General features: G+C 46.2%; 1 protein-coding gene across 1 annotated transcript in view; it reads right to left on the reverse strand.

The window, feature by feature from the left end:
* Positions 1-21,954, reverse strand: part of ITGA9 (integrin subunit alpha 9) — an 855,720-nt gene that overhangs the window by 372,347 nt on the left and 461,419 nt on the right. The window contains exon 17 of the mRNA XM_029589807.1: positions 10,531-10,607. Within this exon, the coding sequence (XP_029445667.1) occupies positions 10,531-10,607 (77 nt within the window). The remainder of the gene's footprint in view (positions 1-10,530; positions 10,608-21,954) is intronic.

The following is a 21,954-nucleotide window of genomic DNA, read 5'->3' on the forward strand; positions in this document are numbered from 1 at the left end:
CAGAGCTATAACTGTTGCCAAGCATGCTTCCACCAAGTATTGACTCAGAAGGATGGAAATTATCCAAATTTTGGATTTCTGTTTCGTTTTTTGGATATGAATCTTCTTTGTTCCCCTTTATGAATGGAAATAAATCTTCATTTAAATGCATGTAAGTATGACAGAAAGTCCCTCGATGAGAGGCTAAGATAACTAAAAAGTCATGGGATTTGAGGCGATGTTTTTTTCTGGATTACAAACTGGTTAAAATACAGGAAACAGGGAGTAGGATTAAATGGTCTTTTCATATCGGAAAAAAACTAAATAGTTAAGTGCCTCAGGGATCTGAATTTGGACTGGTACTTTTTAATATATTTATAAATGATCCTCTGGGGATAGGGAAATGCCTACAGTACCTGAATGTAATCCACTTTGAAGCGCTGAAAAAAGTGCGAAAAGCGGAATATAAATTTAAAAAAAAAAATTGGGATAACACAAAATTATGCAGAGTAATTAAATCACAATCAAGATTGTGATAAATTGCAGGAGGACCTTGTGAGGCTGGAAGATTGGGCATCCAAATGGCAGATGAAATTTAATGTGGACAAGTGCATGGTGATGCATATAGGGAAAAATAACCCATGCTGTAGTTACATGATTTAAGTTCCATATTAGGAGGAGTTACCACCTAGGAAAGAGATCTGGGTATCATAGTGGATAATACTTTGAAATCGTCGGCTCAGTGTGCTGTGGTGCTCAGAAAAGCAAACAGAATGTTAGGAATTATTACCGTATTTTTCGCACTATAAGACGCACCTGACCATAGGACGCACCTAGGATTTGGAGGAGGAAAATTAAGAAAAATAATTCTGTTCCCTTGATGGGCTCTGTACGGAGCTCCCCGCTGGTGGCAGTCCATGGGATATTTTTTTGGTTTTGTTTTTTTTATAGTAAGGCAGAGAACATCCACACAGGTACTTGCTGCTTTTCTCTCCCTCACAATCATACAAGGCTCTTTCACACTCACTAGCACTCTCCCCCACTCAACTCATTGGCTCTCCCTCACATATACACATACCCACAGACAATCACACACTCAGACTCTCTCCCTCATTCACACAGCTCTCTCACACCAGTTATTTTAAACTTTCATGACTGCTCCAAAGTTCAATAATAAATAGTCAGGGCTATATTACATTGATTAGGAGAGCAATTGCTCCTAATATTTCAACAGGTAGCCACTTAATCAGCACAGGCAGTAATTCTATTTGCTGGTCTGTGTCATGTGTCCTCCATCCCAGGCAGTATACCACCCCCATGACCCTCCAATACATCCAAACCACAAGGAGTGAAGTTCTTACTCTGGACTGCAAGAGAGGTCCTCCGGCAGAGCCCGAGCTCCCCGCTGGTCCCGGGGTGCAGCTCACTGCAAGATCGGCATGGCGTAGGTCAGTCATCATCTGTTTGAACCCCGTGGGCTACGGAGGCCCTTCCAGTTCAAACAGCTCCCTGCCGGTCTGCTGTTCCCAGGGTGCATCCCACTGCGAAGGCTGGCGCGGCACAGGTCAAATGCCAGCCATCCGAACTGGAGGGGCCTCCATAGCCCACGCAGTTCAAACAGCTGATGCCTGACCTGCGCGGCGCCGGCCATCGCAGCGAGATGCACCCCGGGAACAGCAGACTGGCAGGGAGCTCAAGTTCCGCCGGCAGAATGTGACACACCCGCATCACCATGCTGACTGGGAGGGGGCGGGGAACGGCGCGCGAGAGGGAGAGACACTACCTTCGCTCCATAAGACGCACCCACATTTCCCCCCCATTTTTTGGGGAAAAAAAGTGCGTCTTATGGAGCGAAAAATACGGTAAGTAGGGGAATAGCAAATAAAATGGTGGATGTCATAATGGCTTTGTATTGCTCTATGGTGAGACCACACCTTGAATAATGTGTGCAGTTCTGGTTGCTGCATCTCTAAAAAGATAAGATTGCACTGTAGAAAGTACAGAGAAGGGCGACCAAAATGATAAAGGGCAAGGAACAGCTCCCGTATGAAGAAAAGTAAAGAGGTTAGGGCTGTACAGTTTGGAGAAGAGACGGCTAAGGAGGGAAATGACAGAGGTCTACAAAATTAAGAAAGGACTTAAACAGGTAAATGTGAATTGGATATTTATTCTCTCAGATAATAGAAGTTAGCAAGTAGCACATTTAAAATAAATCTGAGAAAATTATTTTTCACGCAACACACAATTAAGCTCTGAAATTCATTGCCAGAGAATAAGGTTACGGCAGTTAGTGTAACTGGGTTTCATAAAGGTTTGGATAGGTTCCTGAAGTCCATAAATGCAATGTTCTCTCAACCTAGCTTGATGGACTCTCTACCTGGGTACCATCAAGATAGGTTGAGAGAACACTGCACAAATCTCATCTTTGTGTGAGTTTCCTCTCTCCGAAGGTCATCAAATCTTCACAAGAGAGCACTGTTCTGTTCGTAAGTCTCACTCTGAAAGTCAAAGTGGCCCCTAACCCCTCCACTAATACCTAAACCTCACCTCGCGTGACTAGGTGGGCCTCCCATAGAGATATAAATACCAATCTAGTATAAGGGCATTATGTAAGTACTCATAATTAAATATCTTGAGAAAGAACTAAAAGCAATATAAAATTGAATTTTACCATAATTTTGAAAAATATAAAAAAAAGGGACAAAATACATTATACGACCAATGATTAAAGATGGCTCTTTATGCAGTATAGCAAACGGACAGCAATGCTCAAGAATACTGTAGAGTGGTATGAAGGTCGTTTATGAAAAATAAGGGCCGGATTTTAAAAGGGTTAAGCACATAAGTTATGCGCGTAACCCTTAAAAAAACCCCCTGCGCGCGCCGAGCCTATTTTGCATAGGCTCGGCGGCGCGTGCAAGCCCCGGGACGCGCGTAAGTCCCGGGGCTTGCAAAAAGGGGTGGTCAGGGGCGTGGCCAGGGGGCGTGATGTCGGCTTGGGGGCGTGTTCGGGGGCATGGGGGCAGTCCAGGGGCGTGGCCGAGTGCCCCGACACAGCGGCCTGTGTTGGGGCCTGCCACACCAGCAGACAGTACGTGCGCGCGCTGTTTTTTAAAATGTACCCCTAAGTGTTTTGTGGCATTGGGATTCCTATAAAGAGTTACATTTATAAGTACTTTTTTTGACGTCCTCCTGAATATACAGTATTTGAATCGTCGAAAACGTAAAAAGAGTATTTAAGTACTGTAACCTTGTCAGCTCACTTTGAACATTAATTAAATTGGAAAAGCAAATAATAAATAAAGTTGATGATGGTCATCATTGTGAATGCACACACAAGGGTTTCCTTAGGATCTCTGACATTGCTTTATGTAAACTCCAAGTCTCTTGGGCTTTGAACAATGCACTCGTAAGTAATACATTCTGAAATGTCACACAAAACTAAGCATTATTATTAGCAGTACTAGTAAGATTACAGGCATCATTTTTGGTGGGAAGGTGTTTCACCTCTTGTCCTTGTCAATGTCATGCAATGTCACTCTGTAGAAAAAGGAATCCAGTTTAGCTGTCTTTTGAATTATTTGTTCATTCTGTATCCTTTTATCTCTTGCACATTTCCTATAGTAAGCTCCAGTCTTTCTTCCATTACTCATTGAAAAACTGATCTCCTTCTCAGTGAACACTCTCAGTGAGCTGCCAGGAAGCCAGAAGCAGCACAGCAAGAAGCAGGTTTTTGGATCTGCAAGGGCTGCTGGAAGACAGAAGCAGCATTAAAGGGAGCAGATGTTCAGTCCCAAGAACAGTGCAGGAAGCAGCACCTGACAAGTCTTCATCAGGGAGGAGCAGAAAACAGTGTAAGATCAAGACGTCTTTGGTCCACAAGGGCTGCTGAAAGCCGGAAGCAGCATGGGATGCGACAGGACTTTGCCCTGGCAGCAGTGCAGGTGATGGCAACGGCAAGCGTATGCCAGGGAGGAGCTGAGAAGAGCGTGGAAGGCAGCAGGTTTTCGGTCCTGCAAGGGACACTGGAAGCCAGATGCAGCATGGGATGCAACAAGTCTCCTGCTCCGGGGCAGTTCAGGAGGTGGCAACTGGCAAGCCTTTGCCTGGGAGGAGCTGAGAATAGTGTGAGATCCAGCAGCACAGCAGGTGATGGTAGGTCTTTGGCCCAGCAGGGGCTTCAGAGAATCAGGAAAAGCAGCAGGAGGGGAAAGCGATGCAGCAGATCTCTGGCCTGTCCTTGCAGGGTGGCTCGGAGTCAGAAGCAAGAGGCCTCCAGCCTCTGGAGACTGCCATGAGCCGAAAGCAGCCTATCTTCACCCCCAGCAAGCCTCCTTTAATTGAAAGAGTGGCAGCACTCACTTCTTAGGCCCCAGCAGACCATTGGGGATGGAGCAGTGCCATCTCTTCTTCCGTCTAACGGAGAAACAGCAGGCAGTGCTCATCTTTTTCACCCTGCAGGCCGCATTAGGGGAGAGGTCGTGGTGGCTCTTTTTCAGAACCTGTGGGCTTTTTTCAAAAGGGAGGCAGTGACTCTTCTTCAGACCCAGTGGGCAGCATTGGGATGAGAGGGGGGCGGAGTAAAGGGTGGTCTTCCCTTTTTGGTCCCACAGGTCACATCAGAGGTGGGCAGTGGCCATTCTTCAGCCTTGGCAGACTGAACTGGACAATGGCTCTTCTCTGGGCCTTGCTGGGAGAGGGAGGGAGGGGGGCAGTGGTTCTTTCCTATTCCCCCCCCCCTCCCCGCATGAGCAGTGGGATAAGACTGGAGACAACAAATCTTTTGCTCTGTGAACTACCTCCCAGCAATTTGCTGCTCTAGGCCGAGTGTGCCTGTTCAGAAATCCAGGCATGGGGACAAGCTATTCCTGTATGATATCCCAGGGTACCACTGCAATAACTTTCAAGTTCATTTAGGTTCTAATCGAAGAGTGCTACAGACTGCTCATTGCATTTGAATTGTCCTTTTGAACACAAAATACAGACAGTTAAATACTATGCAGAAGCGAAATAAGAGCATTATTACAGAGCCCATCACTTTGAACTTCTTCAAAATATGAGTCAAAGTCAGAGTGACATTACGTTCCATTCACAAGACAAACACTGAAGTTGCATCAATACCGAATCCACCATTGACCCTGACATAGAGCATTCAATGCACAATATATTGGAAACCACGTAAATATTTATACTGTGCAATCAATCAAGAAATGACAGACAATGTCAACTCTAATTGCCCTGGGCACAGATTACATTTCTTGATTGCCTGAAAACAGGGCCTAGGAAAATTGGAGGCTGTTATTTGGGGATCTGGGATCTGAGCCGCCTGCAATGGCTTCAACCTGGAAATTGCTGGTGCTGCCAAAGCAGCCAACAAGAGGGGCAGTGGCCTGAGCTTTCCCAAATCATAATCCCCAATTTTCCTAAACACTACTTACAAACGGCTCGATCCAGTATCGTCCGCTCGAGGATTGCCCGTCTGTAACGTGCTCGTAGCGCACAATTCGGGCGCGCAAGGCAGTTCGGCGATACAGTCTCTAGTTTCACGCGTCCGTATCGCTTCTGAAAACAGACGCATAACCCTTTCCGCACCCGGCATGTAAATGAACGAAAAAGCTGTATAATGATGGAATTAGCTATTCCCCTGCGATACTGTAACGGGCGCTGATATTATCTCCTCCCTAACCCGCTGTTCTGCCGCGGCCTTAACCTGCTACTTTACCGCCTCCCCCTAGTAGGAGTTAGTGTAGTGTAGTGTAGGGTAAAAACATTGCTTACCCGCCCTGGTCCCGTCCGGTCTCCTGCAGCCCCGTCCGGACCGGACGGGGCTGCAGGAGACCGGACGGGACCAGGGCAAAAAAAAAACAAACGAAAAAGTAGCAATGCTCGGGCCTGCTAAAAAAAGTTTAAAAAGTGTAAAAAACAAAAATACCTGTGTGTTATATAAAAAAATTAAACAATTTTAAATACCTGTCGGAGGGCCGTGGGTCCAGGCGGCCGGTGGGCAGCCATCAGCGGCATCCGGTAGTCCCTTCTCCCCTGCCTGGATGAGCGCCAAAATCGCACGGGCCGGTCGGCAGCGGGGGGGGGGGCCGCAGCAGGGGTCGCACAGGCGCGCATTCATTCATCCAGGCGGAGGAGCCGGTGGCGAAAGCAGCCGGCTCCTCCGCCTGGATGAATGAATTCATTCACTGCCGGTGGGGGCTGCCTCTCCCGGCAGCCCCCACCGGCAGTGAATGAATGAATGCGCGCCTGTGCGACCCCTGCGATTCAGCGCTCAAGGCAGCCTTGAGCGCCGAATTGCAGGGGTCGCACAGGCGCGCATTCATTCATCCAGGCGGAGGAGCCGGTGGCGAAAGCAGCCGGCTCCTCCGCCTGGATGAATTAATTCATTCACTGCCGGTGGGGGCTGCCTCTCCCGGCAGCCCCCACCGGCAGTGAATGAATGAATGCGCGCCTGTGCAGCAGCGGGGTCCGGGGGGGCAGCGGCAGCGGGGGGGCGGCAGCAGGATCTGGGAGCGGCGGGTAGGCAGCAGCGGGGTCCGGGGAGCCAGCAGCGGCAGCATGTTCGATCGCGCAGGCAGGTAGGTGGTAAAGTAAAGATGGCCGCCTGCACGGGAAAACCGTGCAATTGGCCGCTGAAGACGTGACGTCACGACGTTTGGCGTCACGGGGTGTGAGGTCACGTCTTCAGCGGCCAATTGCACGATTTTCCCGTGCAGGCGGCCATCTTTACTTTACCACCTACCTGCCTGCGCGATCGAACATGCTGCCGCTGCTGGCTCCCCGGACCCCGCTGCTGCCTACCCGCCGCTCCCAGATCCTGCTGCCGCCCCCCCGCTGCCGCTGCCCCCCCGGACCCCGCTGCTGCACAGGCGCGCATTCATTCATTCACTGCCGGTGGGGGCTGCCGGGAGAGGCAGCCCCCACCGGCAGTGAATGAATTCATTCATCCAGGCGGAGGAGCCGGCTGCTTTCGCCACCGGCTCCTCCGCCTGGATGAATGAATGCGCGCCTGTGCGACCCCTGCAATTCGGCGCTCAAGGCTGCCTTGAGCGCTGAATCGCAGGGGTCGCACAGGCGCGCATTCATTCATTCACTGCCGGTGGGGGCTGCCGGGAGAGGCAGCCCCCACCGGCAGTGAATGTGCGCCTGTGCGGACGTGTCCCCCCGCTGCCGCCGCCGCCGCCCGCGGCCTAGATTTAATACGCGACCACCCGGCTCCCGCCGCCGCCGGCCGCCAGGACCCACGCGGCCATCTGAAACTAACGCGCGTCCACCCCCGCCGCCCGGAACAGGCGCCCACCCGCCCGCGGCCTAGATTTAACACGCGACCACCGGCCCCCCGGATCCCGCCGGCCGCCTGGACCCACGCGGCCCTCCGACAGGTATTTAAAAATTTTGATTTTGATTTTTACACTTCCTGGTACCTGTCATTTCAAATGTCATTTGAAATGACAGGTACCAGCGCACCCTGGTTACTGTATAGGCGCTGTATTAAGCGCCTATACAGTAAAATGGGTTACGCGGCCATAACCCTTCCCTAACGCTTCACAGCCGCGGCATGCATTTGCATGCGATTAGAGGAGAGTATCGGGGAGTTAGTGAAGAGAACTGTGCGTGCGGGGAGGAAGGGTGCGCCTGACACTACCTCACTGTTTTTACCGCGGCCTTACTGGATCGAGCTGAAAGTGAGGGATTATTTTATTCATAGACTTAATGAATGGTCTGAATTATTAGGCTAAAGGGGGACTCTGGGTACAACGTTCTTTTGCTGATCTTTCTGTCATTTTAGCAGCATAAAAAAAAAAGATCTTCATTGGAAACAATGTTTTCCTGTTCAAAGACCTTTAAGAAAATGCTAAAGTCTCATTTGTTTGAATCCGTGTTTAGATGATGTTTTTATGTCAGCCAGCTACTTACCTTATGCAGCTCTGTTATTTTAATTTCTGTTATGAAGAGTTTTTAGTTAAATGTTTATTTTGACAACTTTTTATTTTATCATTAATTGTTTATTTTATGGATATGTGAATTTTAGTTTTGCTACTGTGCATTTTTTTTTAGTCTATTTGTAATTATGTTTTTAAGATGTAACCTGCTCTGAGCCACGGCAGAGAACGGTATATAAATGCTAAAGATAAGAAGGAGCATTTTCTATGTTACTAAGTACCTGATTCATTGAAGGTTTTCCCCCCATAGACACAAAATGAGAGAAAAGCCTTAATGAATCTGGCCCTAAGATTTTTCATATGATTATTCATAAAATGCTTAGAAGTCTAGGAGTCCTTAAAATATACTTTGGCTTGATGCTGTACTATTGATTAGAGAGGAATAGAATATCGTAGGTTTCCTTTCCACTTCTGCCCATGTATTTGCACCCATTCTTTTTTTCTTTTTTTACTTCATGTGGAATTTTGCTGTTTACGGTGCGCCCTGCTGCTGACGACAGCGCTCCTCGACTCTGACATTGTTTCAGAGTTTTGTAAATATGCAAAATGAAATCCAATACTTCACTCCAGCACTGCTTCACTCTGTGTATGATCCCACTTAAATGTTTTGCTCTATTTTCAACATATTCTGCTTAGTGCTTCTTAGTGAACGGAATGCAGAGCTTCGGTAAAAGTTTTTATAAAATTACACCATGTTAATTTCATTGACTTTGTTTTGTACATGAAGCTTTTTACTGGCATACAGTACCTACTGAGGAAGAGCAGAACATGTTGCCTGTATAAATAATAATGTCATTATAGTCACCAGATTTTATGATGCCTTTATGGGATAATTTACAAAGCTATGGATTGTGGTCACGCTGCTGAATACACCCAGCTATCTTAAAGTTAGCCAATATGTCTAACCTGCTATAGGACAGCCGCATGACTTATGCGGCTAATTCTGCTCTGCCCAGAAACGCCTCCCACCTGCGGATCACCTCCAACTCATGCACCTAAATTCTAGTCGTGCCTAGAATTTGGATGCAGATGGTGGTGAATATCGGCCTCAATATAAATAGGCCCCTAAGTTATTGTTAACCCCCATTATTATATTATCCTACACATTGCATTGCTTGCCCAGTGACGGATTTAGGGTTTTGCCACCCCTGGGCACTTTTAGTGTTGTCACCCTTTCCCCTTCCCCTCCCTGCGAGGTCAGACAACAAAGAGGAGAAGGTCTGAGGAAGAGCCCCACAGTTTACTGCAGCAGCTCAAGGATAGACTGAGCGGCAAACATTTGAAAATCCTGAAACTCACTGGCAAACTTTTCCATCTTATATATTAGATAATAAAAATGAAGTAACTTTCCAACCTTGCTTGTTTATTTTTTGTTTTTTTTACTGGGCGAGAAAGAGAGATCGCCATCTCCTTTTCTTCTTTCCATCCCTCAAAAGGGGACGAGACCTCAAGAATGGGGAGACGAGAAGGAGAGGGTGAGAGTACCAGGAATGAGGCGAGGAGAAGGTGAGAGGACTTGGACATGGGGGAAGGAGAGGGGGAGTGGACTGGGGATAGGAAGGATGGGAGATGGGGAAGATCAAGAAAGCTGGAATCTGAGATGGGAGAAGAGGAGGGAAAGGGAGGGAGGTTCTAAGGCTGAGAAAGTGGTGGAGGCAGTAGGAGTGGCTGGGGAGTAGGGTCCAGGATCTGGGGAATAGAATCTGAGATTAAGGGAGAGAGGATCTGAATTCTAGTGCTTCTGACATACTCTCCCCTTGCATCCCTCTCTAAACTCCCACCCAATCTAGCATACACACACTCGCTCAAACCCAATACTAACCCTTCTTTTTTCACACACAAACAGTGCTCCCTTTCCCCTGCTCCTCTCTCTCTCACACACACAAAGAAATGTCCCCCAGCTGATCCCTTCTCATCCTCCAGTCTTCTCATCACCCCTACCTTTCCCACAGTGATCCCCCTTTGCTTTGTCTGCTCCAGGAATCACTCCTCTGCAGGCTGCCTGGATCAGGAAGCATAGGGCTGTTCTCTGCTGACTGAGATTCAGTATATCTGGAAGGCAGGAAATCTATAGCCAGCCTGCTTCCCCCCCCCCCCCCCTATAGATTTTTGCCACCCTAGGTCCAGGCCTAGTGTGCCTATTGGGAAAAAGGCAACCATCAATATTATTTTATGCTTACAGGATATACAAATATGCTGAGTAATTTTCACAATCATGTTTTGCTCTTTACTGTATCTTTTTAATAATTCCATAATGTAGAACAGGAATCACTCCAATGAGCACAATCCATGAAAATTAAGGTTGCAGTAAAAAGCATGGACAGCACAAAAAAAATTACATAACCAAAAGAGAAAACTGTTTTTCTAATGCTCACACATGTAGATAAGCAAGAAAAGGGCTTTTGTTATCCATAGAGAAGTATAAGATCACCTCTTGTGCCCAGCAGCTCTTCAGTGTAATATCCACAGGCCATCACGTATCTCTGCTCTTGACCTGACAAATCATATATTCTGAAATGACAATTTACCTGCATGGAAAATGCTTCTGCTACTTTGAGTATGCAGCAATTTAAACTACAGAAAATCACAAATATTCACCTACCTAGACAGCAACAGTTTCCCCCGAAGTTTCAAATCAGCAGCACAATCATCTGATCGACAGTTCCTCTCAAAAATGGTCTGTGAAAGATAGCAAAATGTGCCATTACATTTTGTCTAAGCTGAGCCCAGGTGCCTAATGAGGAACAGCACTGCATACCAATGTCCCTTCCATACATAATGACAGGAGAGACTGAGGAGAGGTTTACTTAAGCTTCAAAAATATATGTGGCCTGAAAACAGGAGATGACAAGGTGCATTTCATGTCTGCAGAACTGCAAGCTGAACTATGTAAAACAAGTAATGTTTCTGCTTTGCACTCATTTGTGCCTAAGCCTTTTTAGTAAGTACAGTGTATGCTCTGAATAAATGTAAACGTAATAATCATCTGCATTGCTAAACATGCAGAAGTTCAAATGCGAGACCTTGCTTTCTGAATACCCTAAAAATTAAGAGAAGGCAGATGATTTTATTCGCACCAGTTAAGGAAACACATTCCAGACTGTACAGACTATCTGCGCCTTTCACACAAATGTCCGTGGCGCACCTCCGGTTACAACAAGCATCCCACTGAGCGCAGAGAAGAAACCTGGCTTGCTCCCTTCACGGCTGACAAGTAATTAATTTCCCTTATGTATTTTCCTGAGTTAAGCAAAGGGTGCTACAGTGAACCCTATGGAGAATGAATTATATGGCAAAGGGGTGAAAGGGTAGGGGGGGAGGGAAGAAATGGCAGAGGAGAGCCGAGTTCCCTTAAATGTCCTAAAGGCATCTACTGAGAATGAAGCATGGGCAAGGTAAGTGACTGAGCAAACTCATCTTCATAGACCCAGTGGGAATGTTTACCTTTTTTACAGCTCAACATTTCACAATTTGCAAAATTATTGACCTAAAAATAACAGACCTGTTACAAAGAAACAAAAACAAAAAGCCCACAACAGCATAAAAGAAGAAATGATGGACCTCTACTTCAAGTTCATTTCAAGCTACTACTATAATTTTATGTTTACATTTTATTGTGAAGAAAAGATTGAATTTGTGCTTACTATAGGGTCTATTTACCCCAGAGAGGAAAATACTACATGATTCACAAAGCTGTGGTACCGAGTACTGTAGCTTTGTCAATTCCGTGGTATTTTCCTCAGCGGTAAAAGACCACAAGGAAAAATACCACAGCCTAGGCGACTGATACCGCCCCACATGATAGCAGCTCCACAACCCAGGGCCATCAAATGGCACTGACTGTCATACCTTTGCCCCATCACTTAATAGGGGCAAAGATATGACATAGGCCAGCACCATTTTGAAAATAGCAGTACCAGGCCCAAAGCCCTAGGGGGCGCTCCAGGAACCACCAGGGTTAGCTAGGTAAGGGTTGGGAGGTTCAATATTTAGGAAGGGTTTTCACAAAGGGGGAGGGGTTTTGATTGGAGGGGCAGAGTCTTTTCAGAGGTGGTAAACTTTTAAAACCTTTTTTTAGCCACTTGAAGGGGAAACGGTAGGGGTGGGATGGGGATCTCTCTAGACCCCTGGAGGTTTTGGAATACTTGGGTGGGAGAATTCTTCCTACTGCTCAGGCCCTTTAAATGATAGATCTGGGAGCACTGGGACGTGCATTAGTATCCTGATGCTCCTGGGAAAAGTCAGATACAGCACTCGAATGGTAGCTAACTTTCCTTAAAATTATGGAGGTTGTGAATGTTGCAAGTCGCATTATTTTATTTGTTTCAGGATTATTAGTAAGGTGCTGATTTGCATGCAAATCCACTCATTACCATTCCTGCATTGAGCCGGTTTTTAGGGACCAAGATAATGTGTGGTATTTGAAATACTGTGAGGTAGAGATGTGAATCAGAACCGGAATCGGTTCAGATTCCGGTTCCGATTCACATGTGTGTTTTTTTTCATCGGGCCCGATCGTGGTTTTGTTTATCGGCTGCGCCCGAGCTGATAAACAAAAACCCTCCCCGACCCTTTAAAACTAATCCCTTTGTTTCCCCCACCCTCCCGATCACCCTCCACAAACATTTTACAGGTTCCTGGTGGTCCAATGGGGGTCCCGTGAACGATCTCCCACTCCGGGCCGTCGGCTGCCACTAATCAAAATGGCGCCGATGGCCCTTTGCCCTTACCATGTGACAGGGTATCCGTGCCATTGGCCGGCCCCTGTCACATGGAGGGAGCACTGGATGGCCGGCGCCATCTTTAAAAATGGCGCGGGCCATCCAGTGCTCCTACCATGTGACAGGGGCCGGCCAATGGCACGGATACCCTGTCACATGGTAAGGGCAAAGGGCCATCGGCGCCATTCTGATTAGTGGCAGCCGACGACCCGGGAGCGGGAGATTGCTCCTGGGACCCCCACTGGACCACCAAGTACCTGTAAAATGTTTTTTGGGGGGGGTCGGGAGGGTGGGGGAAGCAAAGGGATTAGTTTTAAAGGGTCGGGGTGGGTTTAGGGGTTATTTTTGTGTGCCGTTTTTCCCGCCCTCCCCCAAAACGATAAGAGAACCCCCACGATCAATATCGTGGGGTTTTCCTATCGTTTCGGGGGAGCCCCCAATTTCTGACGATTTTGAAAATATCAATGATATTTTCAATCGTCCGAAGCCCGATTCACATCCCTACTGTGAGGTATCTTTGCATTAGGCCATTTACTGCACACTAAAGCTGTAAAGCACCTTAGTAAATAAATGATCCCCTATGTTTCTAGAATTATAAAACCTAATAGTGGGATATTTTGGAGATGTGTGGCCTTGTGGGTCAACATTGGAACTAGGACAGAGGAACTCATATTTTAGTTGTAATCCTGCCCTCCCCAGGATGGAGAACGGGAAAGAAGGGTCACAATAATGCCCTATTCATATTTTATAATACAAATTGCATTCAACAGAATTATTGAAATTAATCATAAAAATTGAAATGGTTTTAGTTGTACATGAATCTGTAGCAATTACAATGACATATTATTTATAGCAGTGGTGCTCAATTCAGTCCTTGGGACATACCTAGCCAGTCAGGTTGTCAGGATATCCACAATGAATATGCATGAGATAGATTTGCATGCACTGCCTGTTCTCTCCTCCCCACACTGCCTCCCCTGCTAATCAACAGAGATCTCAAAGTGACCACAACATAAAAGCTTCCATATATGCCTATATGGTTAGATAGCCCCAGGCACAAGGAGCTTACAGTAGAAGTTTAAGCCCTAAAAGCTTAAGAAGCCTGCCATGGAAATACAGGATGCAGGAGGTGAGCATAGGTATCAGAGAACCAGGCTCCATTTACTAAGCAGTTTCACAAAACCAAAAACAAAACTGGAGAAACTCCTTAGTAAATCTATTCTGTTCTAGGAACTAGGCTATACTCCCTGTTTATATCCTGCAGGGTCTCAAGTAGCAATATAAAGTCTAGTTTATTTGTACTAAGATATAATATCTAGAAAAAATAATCTCTTGCATGCTAAAGGTAACATGAATCCTGTACGCTAATGTTAAAATTAGAAGTTTCTTAGATATCTATTGTGGTCTTAGGCTCAGGGCTTTAGTCTTTTACTGCTGGAAAAAAAACAAACCAGAAGTTAAACATGGAGTAAGAATCATCCATCTACATTTCCCTCCTGAGTCCTCCCACAGGGAAACAAATTAATTACTATTACTCAGAACTACATCTGAACACTTGCTGCTAGACTTCAGATGGGAATCAGTGCTGTGATTTTTCTCTGTGCTCCACCCTGACATACCCTGATTTGGCTGAAAGATTTAAGGATGGGTCACTTCCATGTTTCCTGTACTGGACATTGCCCAGATGCAGTCAACTTGGAGCTCTGTCTGACCCAAGCATACTCACTGTACAGAGCAGTAAAAGAGAGAAACACAGAACATGACAGCAGAAAAAGACCATAGGGCCCATCCAATCTGCACATCAACATTTCCAGCTCAGCTTTATAATCCCTTCCCTTCCCTCAGAGATCATCTCTATTTATCCCATATTTTCTTGAAGTCTGAGACAGTACTCATGCAGACCATGGACCATCTGTCAGGATCGCTCGCCTCAGGGATCCCGGCCGCTTCTAGCATATTTATTTATTTATTTATTTATTTAAAATCTTTTATATACCGTCGTTAAGTTATATACCATCACAAGGGTTTACAGGAAGGCACAAAGTATTTAAACCAGGGAAAAACATTATAAAAGTGCCAAAATGATTCGGTAACAGAGTGTGTTCAAATATACAATTAAGTTAGTTTGATTTGTCCTTTTGAAACCTGTGTCATAGTTTAACTTTACAGAATTATCAATGAGAGGTGGGATGAAAAATAATAACTTAAGCACATAGTAAAAATAATGTAATGCTTCCAGGTAAAAACGCTGGAAGCGTTCTGTTTAACACTGGAAGCGTTACATAGGTGAAAGCTTAAGTTACGCTAGACGTGGCAGGGATCCCTGAGAACAGCGATCCTGGCAAAGGGTCCTTGGTCCACTTTTGGAGCTAACGGGTGGGTAGGAGGGTATTAGCCAGGGGGGAGGGAGGGGGATTACTGAAGGGAGGGAGAGGAGGGACATTTAAAGTTTTTTAGCACAGAGGGAAGGGGGGAGGGGGAGGCCAGGGCCAGCAGCGACCATCTTAGGAAATGTTTAAATTGCCAAGTTGTGGGACACCCAAGGGCGGAGGGGGGAAAACACGTGGTAGTGCTGTTGGGAGCTTTGGGCCAGGAGGCCCGCACCTTGTTGTTTGTTTTTTAATATGACTAATATGACACACTACTTACCTAGATATCGCTGAAGATATCCAGAGGTAAGTAGCGAGTTGTCTGGCCACATGAAGCTGAATAACTTTAGGCCTAAAATTATCTGGCTAAGCAAGCCAGATATACCCGATATTCAGCTGGGTTAGATGGATAACTCAAACCCTCCCCAGAAGGCCCTCAAAAAGCCCCTTTTTTTATCCATCTAAATTACAGCCTGATAACTACTTATCCAACTATAATTCAGATGGATAAGTGGCTGAATATGTCACAATTGCCATTTAGATGGATAACTTTAGAGTTATTCAACTAAATGGCTTTTGAATGTGGAGCTCTGCATGTACTAGGTACACTAATTTCTTTAAAATCACTTATATCCCACACCCTGCAAGGTCTGGGTCGGGTTACATAAAAACACTCATAATAAAACGCATGGTGGTAACAAACAAACTATTGGACTAAATGGTTCAGATGCCTGGAGAGCGGGGGGGGGGGGGGGGAACCAAACTGGAAGAAACCAGGGGCCTGTATTCTCCATTATTAAATCCTCAAATGCCTTGTTAAAACAAAAATGCTGTGAGGGCTTTCTGGGATGCCTCCACGACATCAGTGTTACGTTACTGTAAGGGTAATGAATTCCAGAGGATAGGGCCTGCAACGGAAATAGGCATCGCTCCCTGCTGGAGGCGAGACGGGCAAACCAGGGTGAGGGCATTTCAAAGAGCTGTTTATTTGATGGAACGGCGGGATCTGCATGGAGTGTATGGAACTGAATTTAGCCCTATTTGCACAGGTATAAAATTACCCTCCCTATAGCGAGGGATTATTATGTATTATTTTTAGCTCAGGCCTTTTTATTGGTAGCTCAAGACAAGATACATTCAGATACAGTGGGTATCTCCCTGTCCCCAGGGGGCTCACAATCAGGCCTATCCTGTAAAGTGCGGCCGCGTTTACCCTGCTCCTAAGCCGTTTTTAACTTCGTTTTCGGCCGCGTTAGCCCTTCCTGCGATCCCGAATCCCCTTTAACCTACTCCTACCGCGTCCTAAATTCCCTGGGCAACCCCTTCCGCCCGCGGCATGCATATTGCATGCAAACGAGCGAATTAGCGCGATGTTGCATGCAAACGAGCGAATTAGCTATTCCCCTAGCATCCCGTAACCCGCGCCCCGACTAACGCTACCTTTCCCTGCCGTTTTGTCGCGCGTTTAACCTGCAAACTTACCGCCTACCCTGACCCAGGCGGTAGAGGCATGGGTAAGGGTAGGTGGAAAGCTTTCCCCCAGCCCCCGCTCGCCTGCCCCGGCCGCGATCATGGGTGCCGGTCTCCGTGGCAGCCCCAGGCCTCTCCCCTGCTCCCGAAGCCAAAAAAAAAAAGCATAAAAAACGTTGCAGCCCCCCTCCGATGTCCGGACTGGGGCTGCCACGGAGACTGCAACGGCAAAGCGACATTTCAGTGTCCCCCCTCCTCTCGGAGCAGGGCGCGAAAAGCCGCCTTGCTCCGGGAGGAGGGGGGACAGACAGCGGCGAAGCAACGACGAAGACATCGGCGAAGCGACTTTTCAGTGTCCCCCCTCCTCTCGGAGCAGGGCGCGAAAAGCCGCCTTGCTCCGAGAGGAGGGGGGACACTGACAGCGGCGAAGCAACTTACTTTTCTGAAGCCATCATCAGGAACACATGCGATCGTAGCTCCTCCCGATGAAGACAAAGATGGCCGCCTGCACGGGGAAAGCGTGCAATTGGCCGCTCAAGACGTGATGTTGTGACGTCACGTCTTCAGCGGCCAATTGTACGCTTTCCCCGTGCAGGCGGCCATCTTGTTGGGAGGAGCTACGGGAGCCAGATCGTGTTCCTGCTGATAGCTGATGGCTGCAAAAAAGATAAGTTTTGCCGGCGTCCAAAAGCGACTTACTTTTGGGATCTTGACAGATCCCAAAAGTCGCTTTTGAAAAAAAAACAAAATTTGCTCCCCTTTTTTTTTTTGCTTCGCCGCTGTCACCTCTTCTCCCCCCTCCCGGAGCAGGGCGCAAAAGCAGCCTTGCTCCGGGAGGAGGGAGAACAGACTGACAGCGGTCAGGTCGGGTCCGGGTTGGGTCCGGGCTGGGGGAAAGCTTCGCCGCTGTCATCTCTCTCCCCTCCTCCCGAAGCAGGCCTTGCTCCGGGAGGGGGGGAGAAGCGCTGTCGGGTCAGATCAGATGGAAAAGTAAGTTGCTTCGCCGCTGTCATCTCTCTCTCCACCTCCCGGAGCAAGGCCTGCTTCGGGAGGAGAGGAGAGAGATGACAGCGGCGAAGCAACTTATTTTTGCATCTGATCGGACCAGACTTCCTGGTATCTGTCATTTCAAATGACATTTGAAATGACAGATACCAGCGTGGCCGTGAAGCCTTAGGCCCGCGCACCCAGGATCCTGTATAGGCGCTCTATCCAGTATCCTGGGTTGCGCGGGACTAAGGCTTTTCGGACGCGGCTTACATTTACATATAATTAGGCTTCAGGATCGAGTGGTAGGTGAGCTGCACTGTGCGGGCGGTAACCGCGGGTGCCGTAGGCACTAACGCAGCTCTTCCTACCGCTCGGTACTGGATCACCCTGAATCTAAGGTCCGCATGCACTTAGGCTCTCTCCCAATTTGTATCAATGGGGAAAATGCTTAGTACATAAGGATCCTACGTTTGTATTTGAGGCAAGAGGATGAAGCGACTTGTAAAAGGTGAAAAAAGAGAATCAGTAGGATTTAAATCCTGGTTTCCTTGGGTCTCACCTACTGCTCTAACCAGTAGGCTAGTCCTCCACACTATTGTTACCCAAAAACATGTGGGGAGTCCATAGACTTGTTATTGTGTTTCAAAATCTGTTTTATCCCGTGTTATTTTATTACAAAAACAATATAAAAACAGTTCTAGTACAGTAACATAAGTCACGCTGTGGGTTCTAGTCAGACTGAAAAGGACCCATGTTAATGATGGCAAAACAAAATTGCTCAATGGTTCTATTTTCTTCACCTAAGTTTTCTGTCATTTCACTCTCTTTGGCTTTTTTTCTACCTGTCTTTCATTCTCTCTCCCTCCCTCCCCCACAACCATGTCTTGTCAAAGGTCATGTGCTTGTCCCTTCCATGCTGTGCATTCCCTAGAGTTGGCTTGATTACATTTTATCTCAGTTTGTCACGAGGAAACCTCTTTGCTGATGACAAATGTCTTACATGAAAATCACATCTATTATAAAAAACCTTAACGTTCACCCTGTTTGGAGGACAGGTTTTTCCATTGCGCTGCTTTTGCTGGGATCCCTTGAAGTTGCTTTTTTTTTTTTTACCCACATTATATCATTCCCTGACAAACTAGGTCAGTAATGGAATCACTGTTTCTTGTAACAAAAGAATAGTCTAATTATAGTCCCTTGCTTGTACCTCCACAATGTCTAATCCATGTAAATAGTTTATTAGTACTTTTATTTTAATACTCAGTTATTTAGGACCCAATATTCAGAAAGTAGTCAAGCTGCAGTTAGCTGGATAACTTATCCCAGACATTACGCTTCCAGCACAGCTGCCCAAAGCAAAGCTTGGAGCACTTAGGATCATTTTGTACTGCAATCCCGGGCCTTTAAACACAGGCACGATTGATGTACTGGGTGGATGGGGGGCTAAGAGCACATATTTTTTTAACTATTTAATGGGGAGGAAGGGCCGCGGCAATATTATCTTTAGTTCCCCTTTGGAGATGTTGGGGGAGGAGCTCAGCCAGCAGGGATTTTAAAGATTTATGGTGGGGGTAGGAATCAGGCCGGGAGGCCCGCAGTTAAGCTTTCTTTTTAACGGGAGTGTCACTTACTCAGAAATCTTTTGAAGATATCCATTTAACTGGAAGATCATCCGGTCACATGAGGCCGGATAACTTCAGACCAGTTCTGAGGCAGGTCTAAATTTATCCAGCTAACTTAAGCCTGGATTTTTTTAAGATCGCAGGGCTTTGTGAATCGCGCGGTAATGGGGGTGCGGGCCTGTGAAAGCCGTCAGCGATCGCACCACCGCGGTGTTATCGCTGCCGGTTTTCACACCCAATAGCACCATCGTGAAAGGTGGTGCTATTGGGCGCACTACTGGCAGCGATAAGGGATCTTACCTTATCGCCGCCAGTGAAGTTTCTGCAGCGCCCGTCCTGAAGCCACCCAGACTCCTCCTCTTCCGGTGCCGACGCCGCCCTGATCTAGCTTTCGCATGCGAAAAGGGACTTTTCGCGTGCGATAGATTAGAAAATAACCCCCTTACCTGGTTTTAGTTAAAAACTGGCTAAGTTAGCCGGGTAGCTTAACTCCTCCCAGAAAGACCCCCAGAACACCCTTATGTTATCCAACTACATTTTAGAAGTATAATGATTTATCCATCTAAATTTTAGCCAGATAAGCGGAGGACATATTGAAAAGTCTGCATTTAGCCGATAACTTGAGTTATCAAGCTAAATACCTTTGAATATCAGTCCCTAAATATTATTGGGGTCAATATTCAAAACTGTCCAGTTAAGTGACTTAGGGGCCTATTTGCTAAACGTTTTCCTCCCATGTGTGTCTATGGATAAAATGCTTAGTAAATAAGGCCCTTAGCCAGCTATGCTACTGAATATACACATATAACTGAGCGCTTAACTGTATAAGTCCTACCAGCTGGGTTTAGTCCTGCTCTATGGCACATCTGGCTTAGGAGGCTAAGTCCGAATATCTGCAGTTAGCTGCATAAATTGTATGGATAATTCGTTCTGCCCCTATCTGCCCACAACTTATGCGGCTAACCTTTTTAGCCATATAAGGGACGTATGTGGCTAAGTGGCAGCTGCTGAACATGGGTGCATATTCAGCGGCCGCTACTCTGCTACATAAGTCCCACTTCTCTGGCTAAAAAGCACTGAATGCACTTTGAATATCAGGCCCATCGTTTACAAGAATTATGAAATAGAAAAAAAAAAGACACTATTTATGGGATATTGTCCAGATAAAGGTTCAATATACTGTAAATATGCTAATTTCACCACTTTCAGACAAGGTATTTGGAGATATTTCTGGTTGAGAAATTAAGAAAACATGCATCCATTCCTCCTCTCCCTTTCTAGTTCCAATTTATTCTTTTTTTTAACTTTTTATTTATGCTTTTAAGTTACAATTTTCCAGATACATTTGAAATAGAAATAGCAAAGCTTTACAAAATCAACAAAAATTACAAGAAAAAAACATTGAGAAAAGCAAAAGTAGTAACAGGTTTTTAACCAGTTCACAAAAACAAGAGGATCCAATTACACTATCCACCAGGAAATAACAAAGTAATCAACGAGAAGCAGCATCTATCCAGGGGCAATATATATATGAGAACAAGAGAGAAGAGAGTAAAGCTGTTAAAGAAGGTAAGGATTTTGAGGTATCTTGTACAATCTTATCACGGACAAAAAAAAAGACCGAGTAAGCTCAAGAAATTCCTCTAGCACAACACTTACAGGGAAATTAAAAAAAAAAAATAATGCATCCAACTGACACACCCTTGGTCACAATATAAGAAACTGTTGACGTTTTTTTCTGGAGTCTGTTTAGCTACTTCAGGGAAAGCTAGCTATAACGCTTTGTTGCAGAAAAACTGTACCATGATGCTTAAAGTAAAGCTTCAAGAACAAGTTTCTGTCAGGTTCAAGTGCCAGGGAAGCAACCAAAGTAGAAGCTTGGCCAAAGCAATGTCTGAAGTCTCTAGTAATATAGTAACATCCAGTAACGGGTCAGAAATAGGAGGCGACTCCTGCCGTCCTTCCACATCTTCACCTTTCTTTTTAAAAGGGCGAAGATAAACCTTAGACGAAGTATAGATTTGTTCTGGAACCTTGAGAATTTCCATCAGGTATCTTTTAAACATGACCTTGTGGAGACACTGTTATTGATCTTGGAAGATTAATAAATCTCTCAAGAAGCTTTTCCATATTCTCCAACTTATTAGAGACATAAAGACTATCTTTAACCAAAATTTCCTGTATGTTCTTGATGTACTTCATCTTGTTTTATAAATCCAAACTTGTGAAGCAATTCAGAATAAGAGTTCTCCAAAAGTTGTATTCGATTTTCCAAAGCTGAATTCATATCCACCAAAACAGAGACCTGAGAAATAACAGCATTACCCAAATCTTTGATAGTTAGCCAGATAGCTCCAAGTGTGAATTCAGAAGGTCTTATCAGCTTAAAAGTACAAATTGTAGAATGGATGGAAGAAACAGGCCGTAACAGAGTGAGAGTCCTTGGGCTGTGACATAGTTGATACAGCCTGGCAGGTGAATTCAGTTGGGTCCACGCTGACAGCAGGCAGACACATTCAAGCTGGGACTGAGATTAGGCTTCATCCTTACCAGTCTCTTCCCCCACAGGTTGAGCCCATGGGTTCTCAGGCCAGTAGAACCTAGGCGAGGGTCCAGCAAGAGAATGGTCAGGCAATGTCAGAACACAGCAAAGGTCAGGGCAAGTGGCAAACAAGCAGAATCAGAATCCGAGCCACGGTCAAGGCAGGCGGCAGTCAAGCCGAGTCAGTATCCGAGCAGAGGTCAAGTACAGGAAGTCAGGAGGAAGGGAGAGCAGGACGAAGGTTGGAACAAGGCAGAAGCAGGATGATGTCTGGAACATGACAAGGAAAGGCAAGGACTGGAACAAGGCAAA

Source organism: Rhinatrema bivittatum, chromosome 2 (genome assembly GCF_901001135.1).
Source record: "Rhinatrema bivittatum chromosome 2, aRhiBiv1.1, whole genome shotgun sequence".
Lineage (NCBI taxonomy): Eukaryota > Metazoa > Chordata > Amphibia > Gymnophiona > Rhinatrematidae > Rhinatrema > Rhinatrema bivittatum.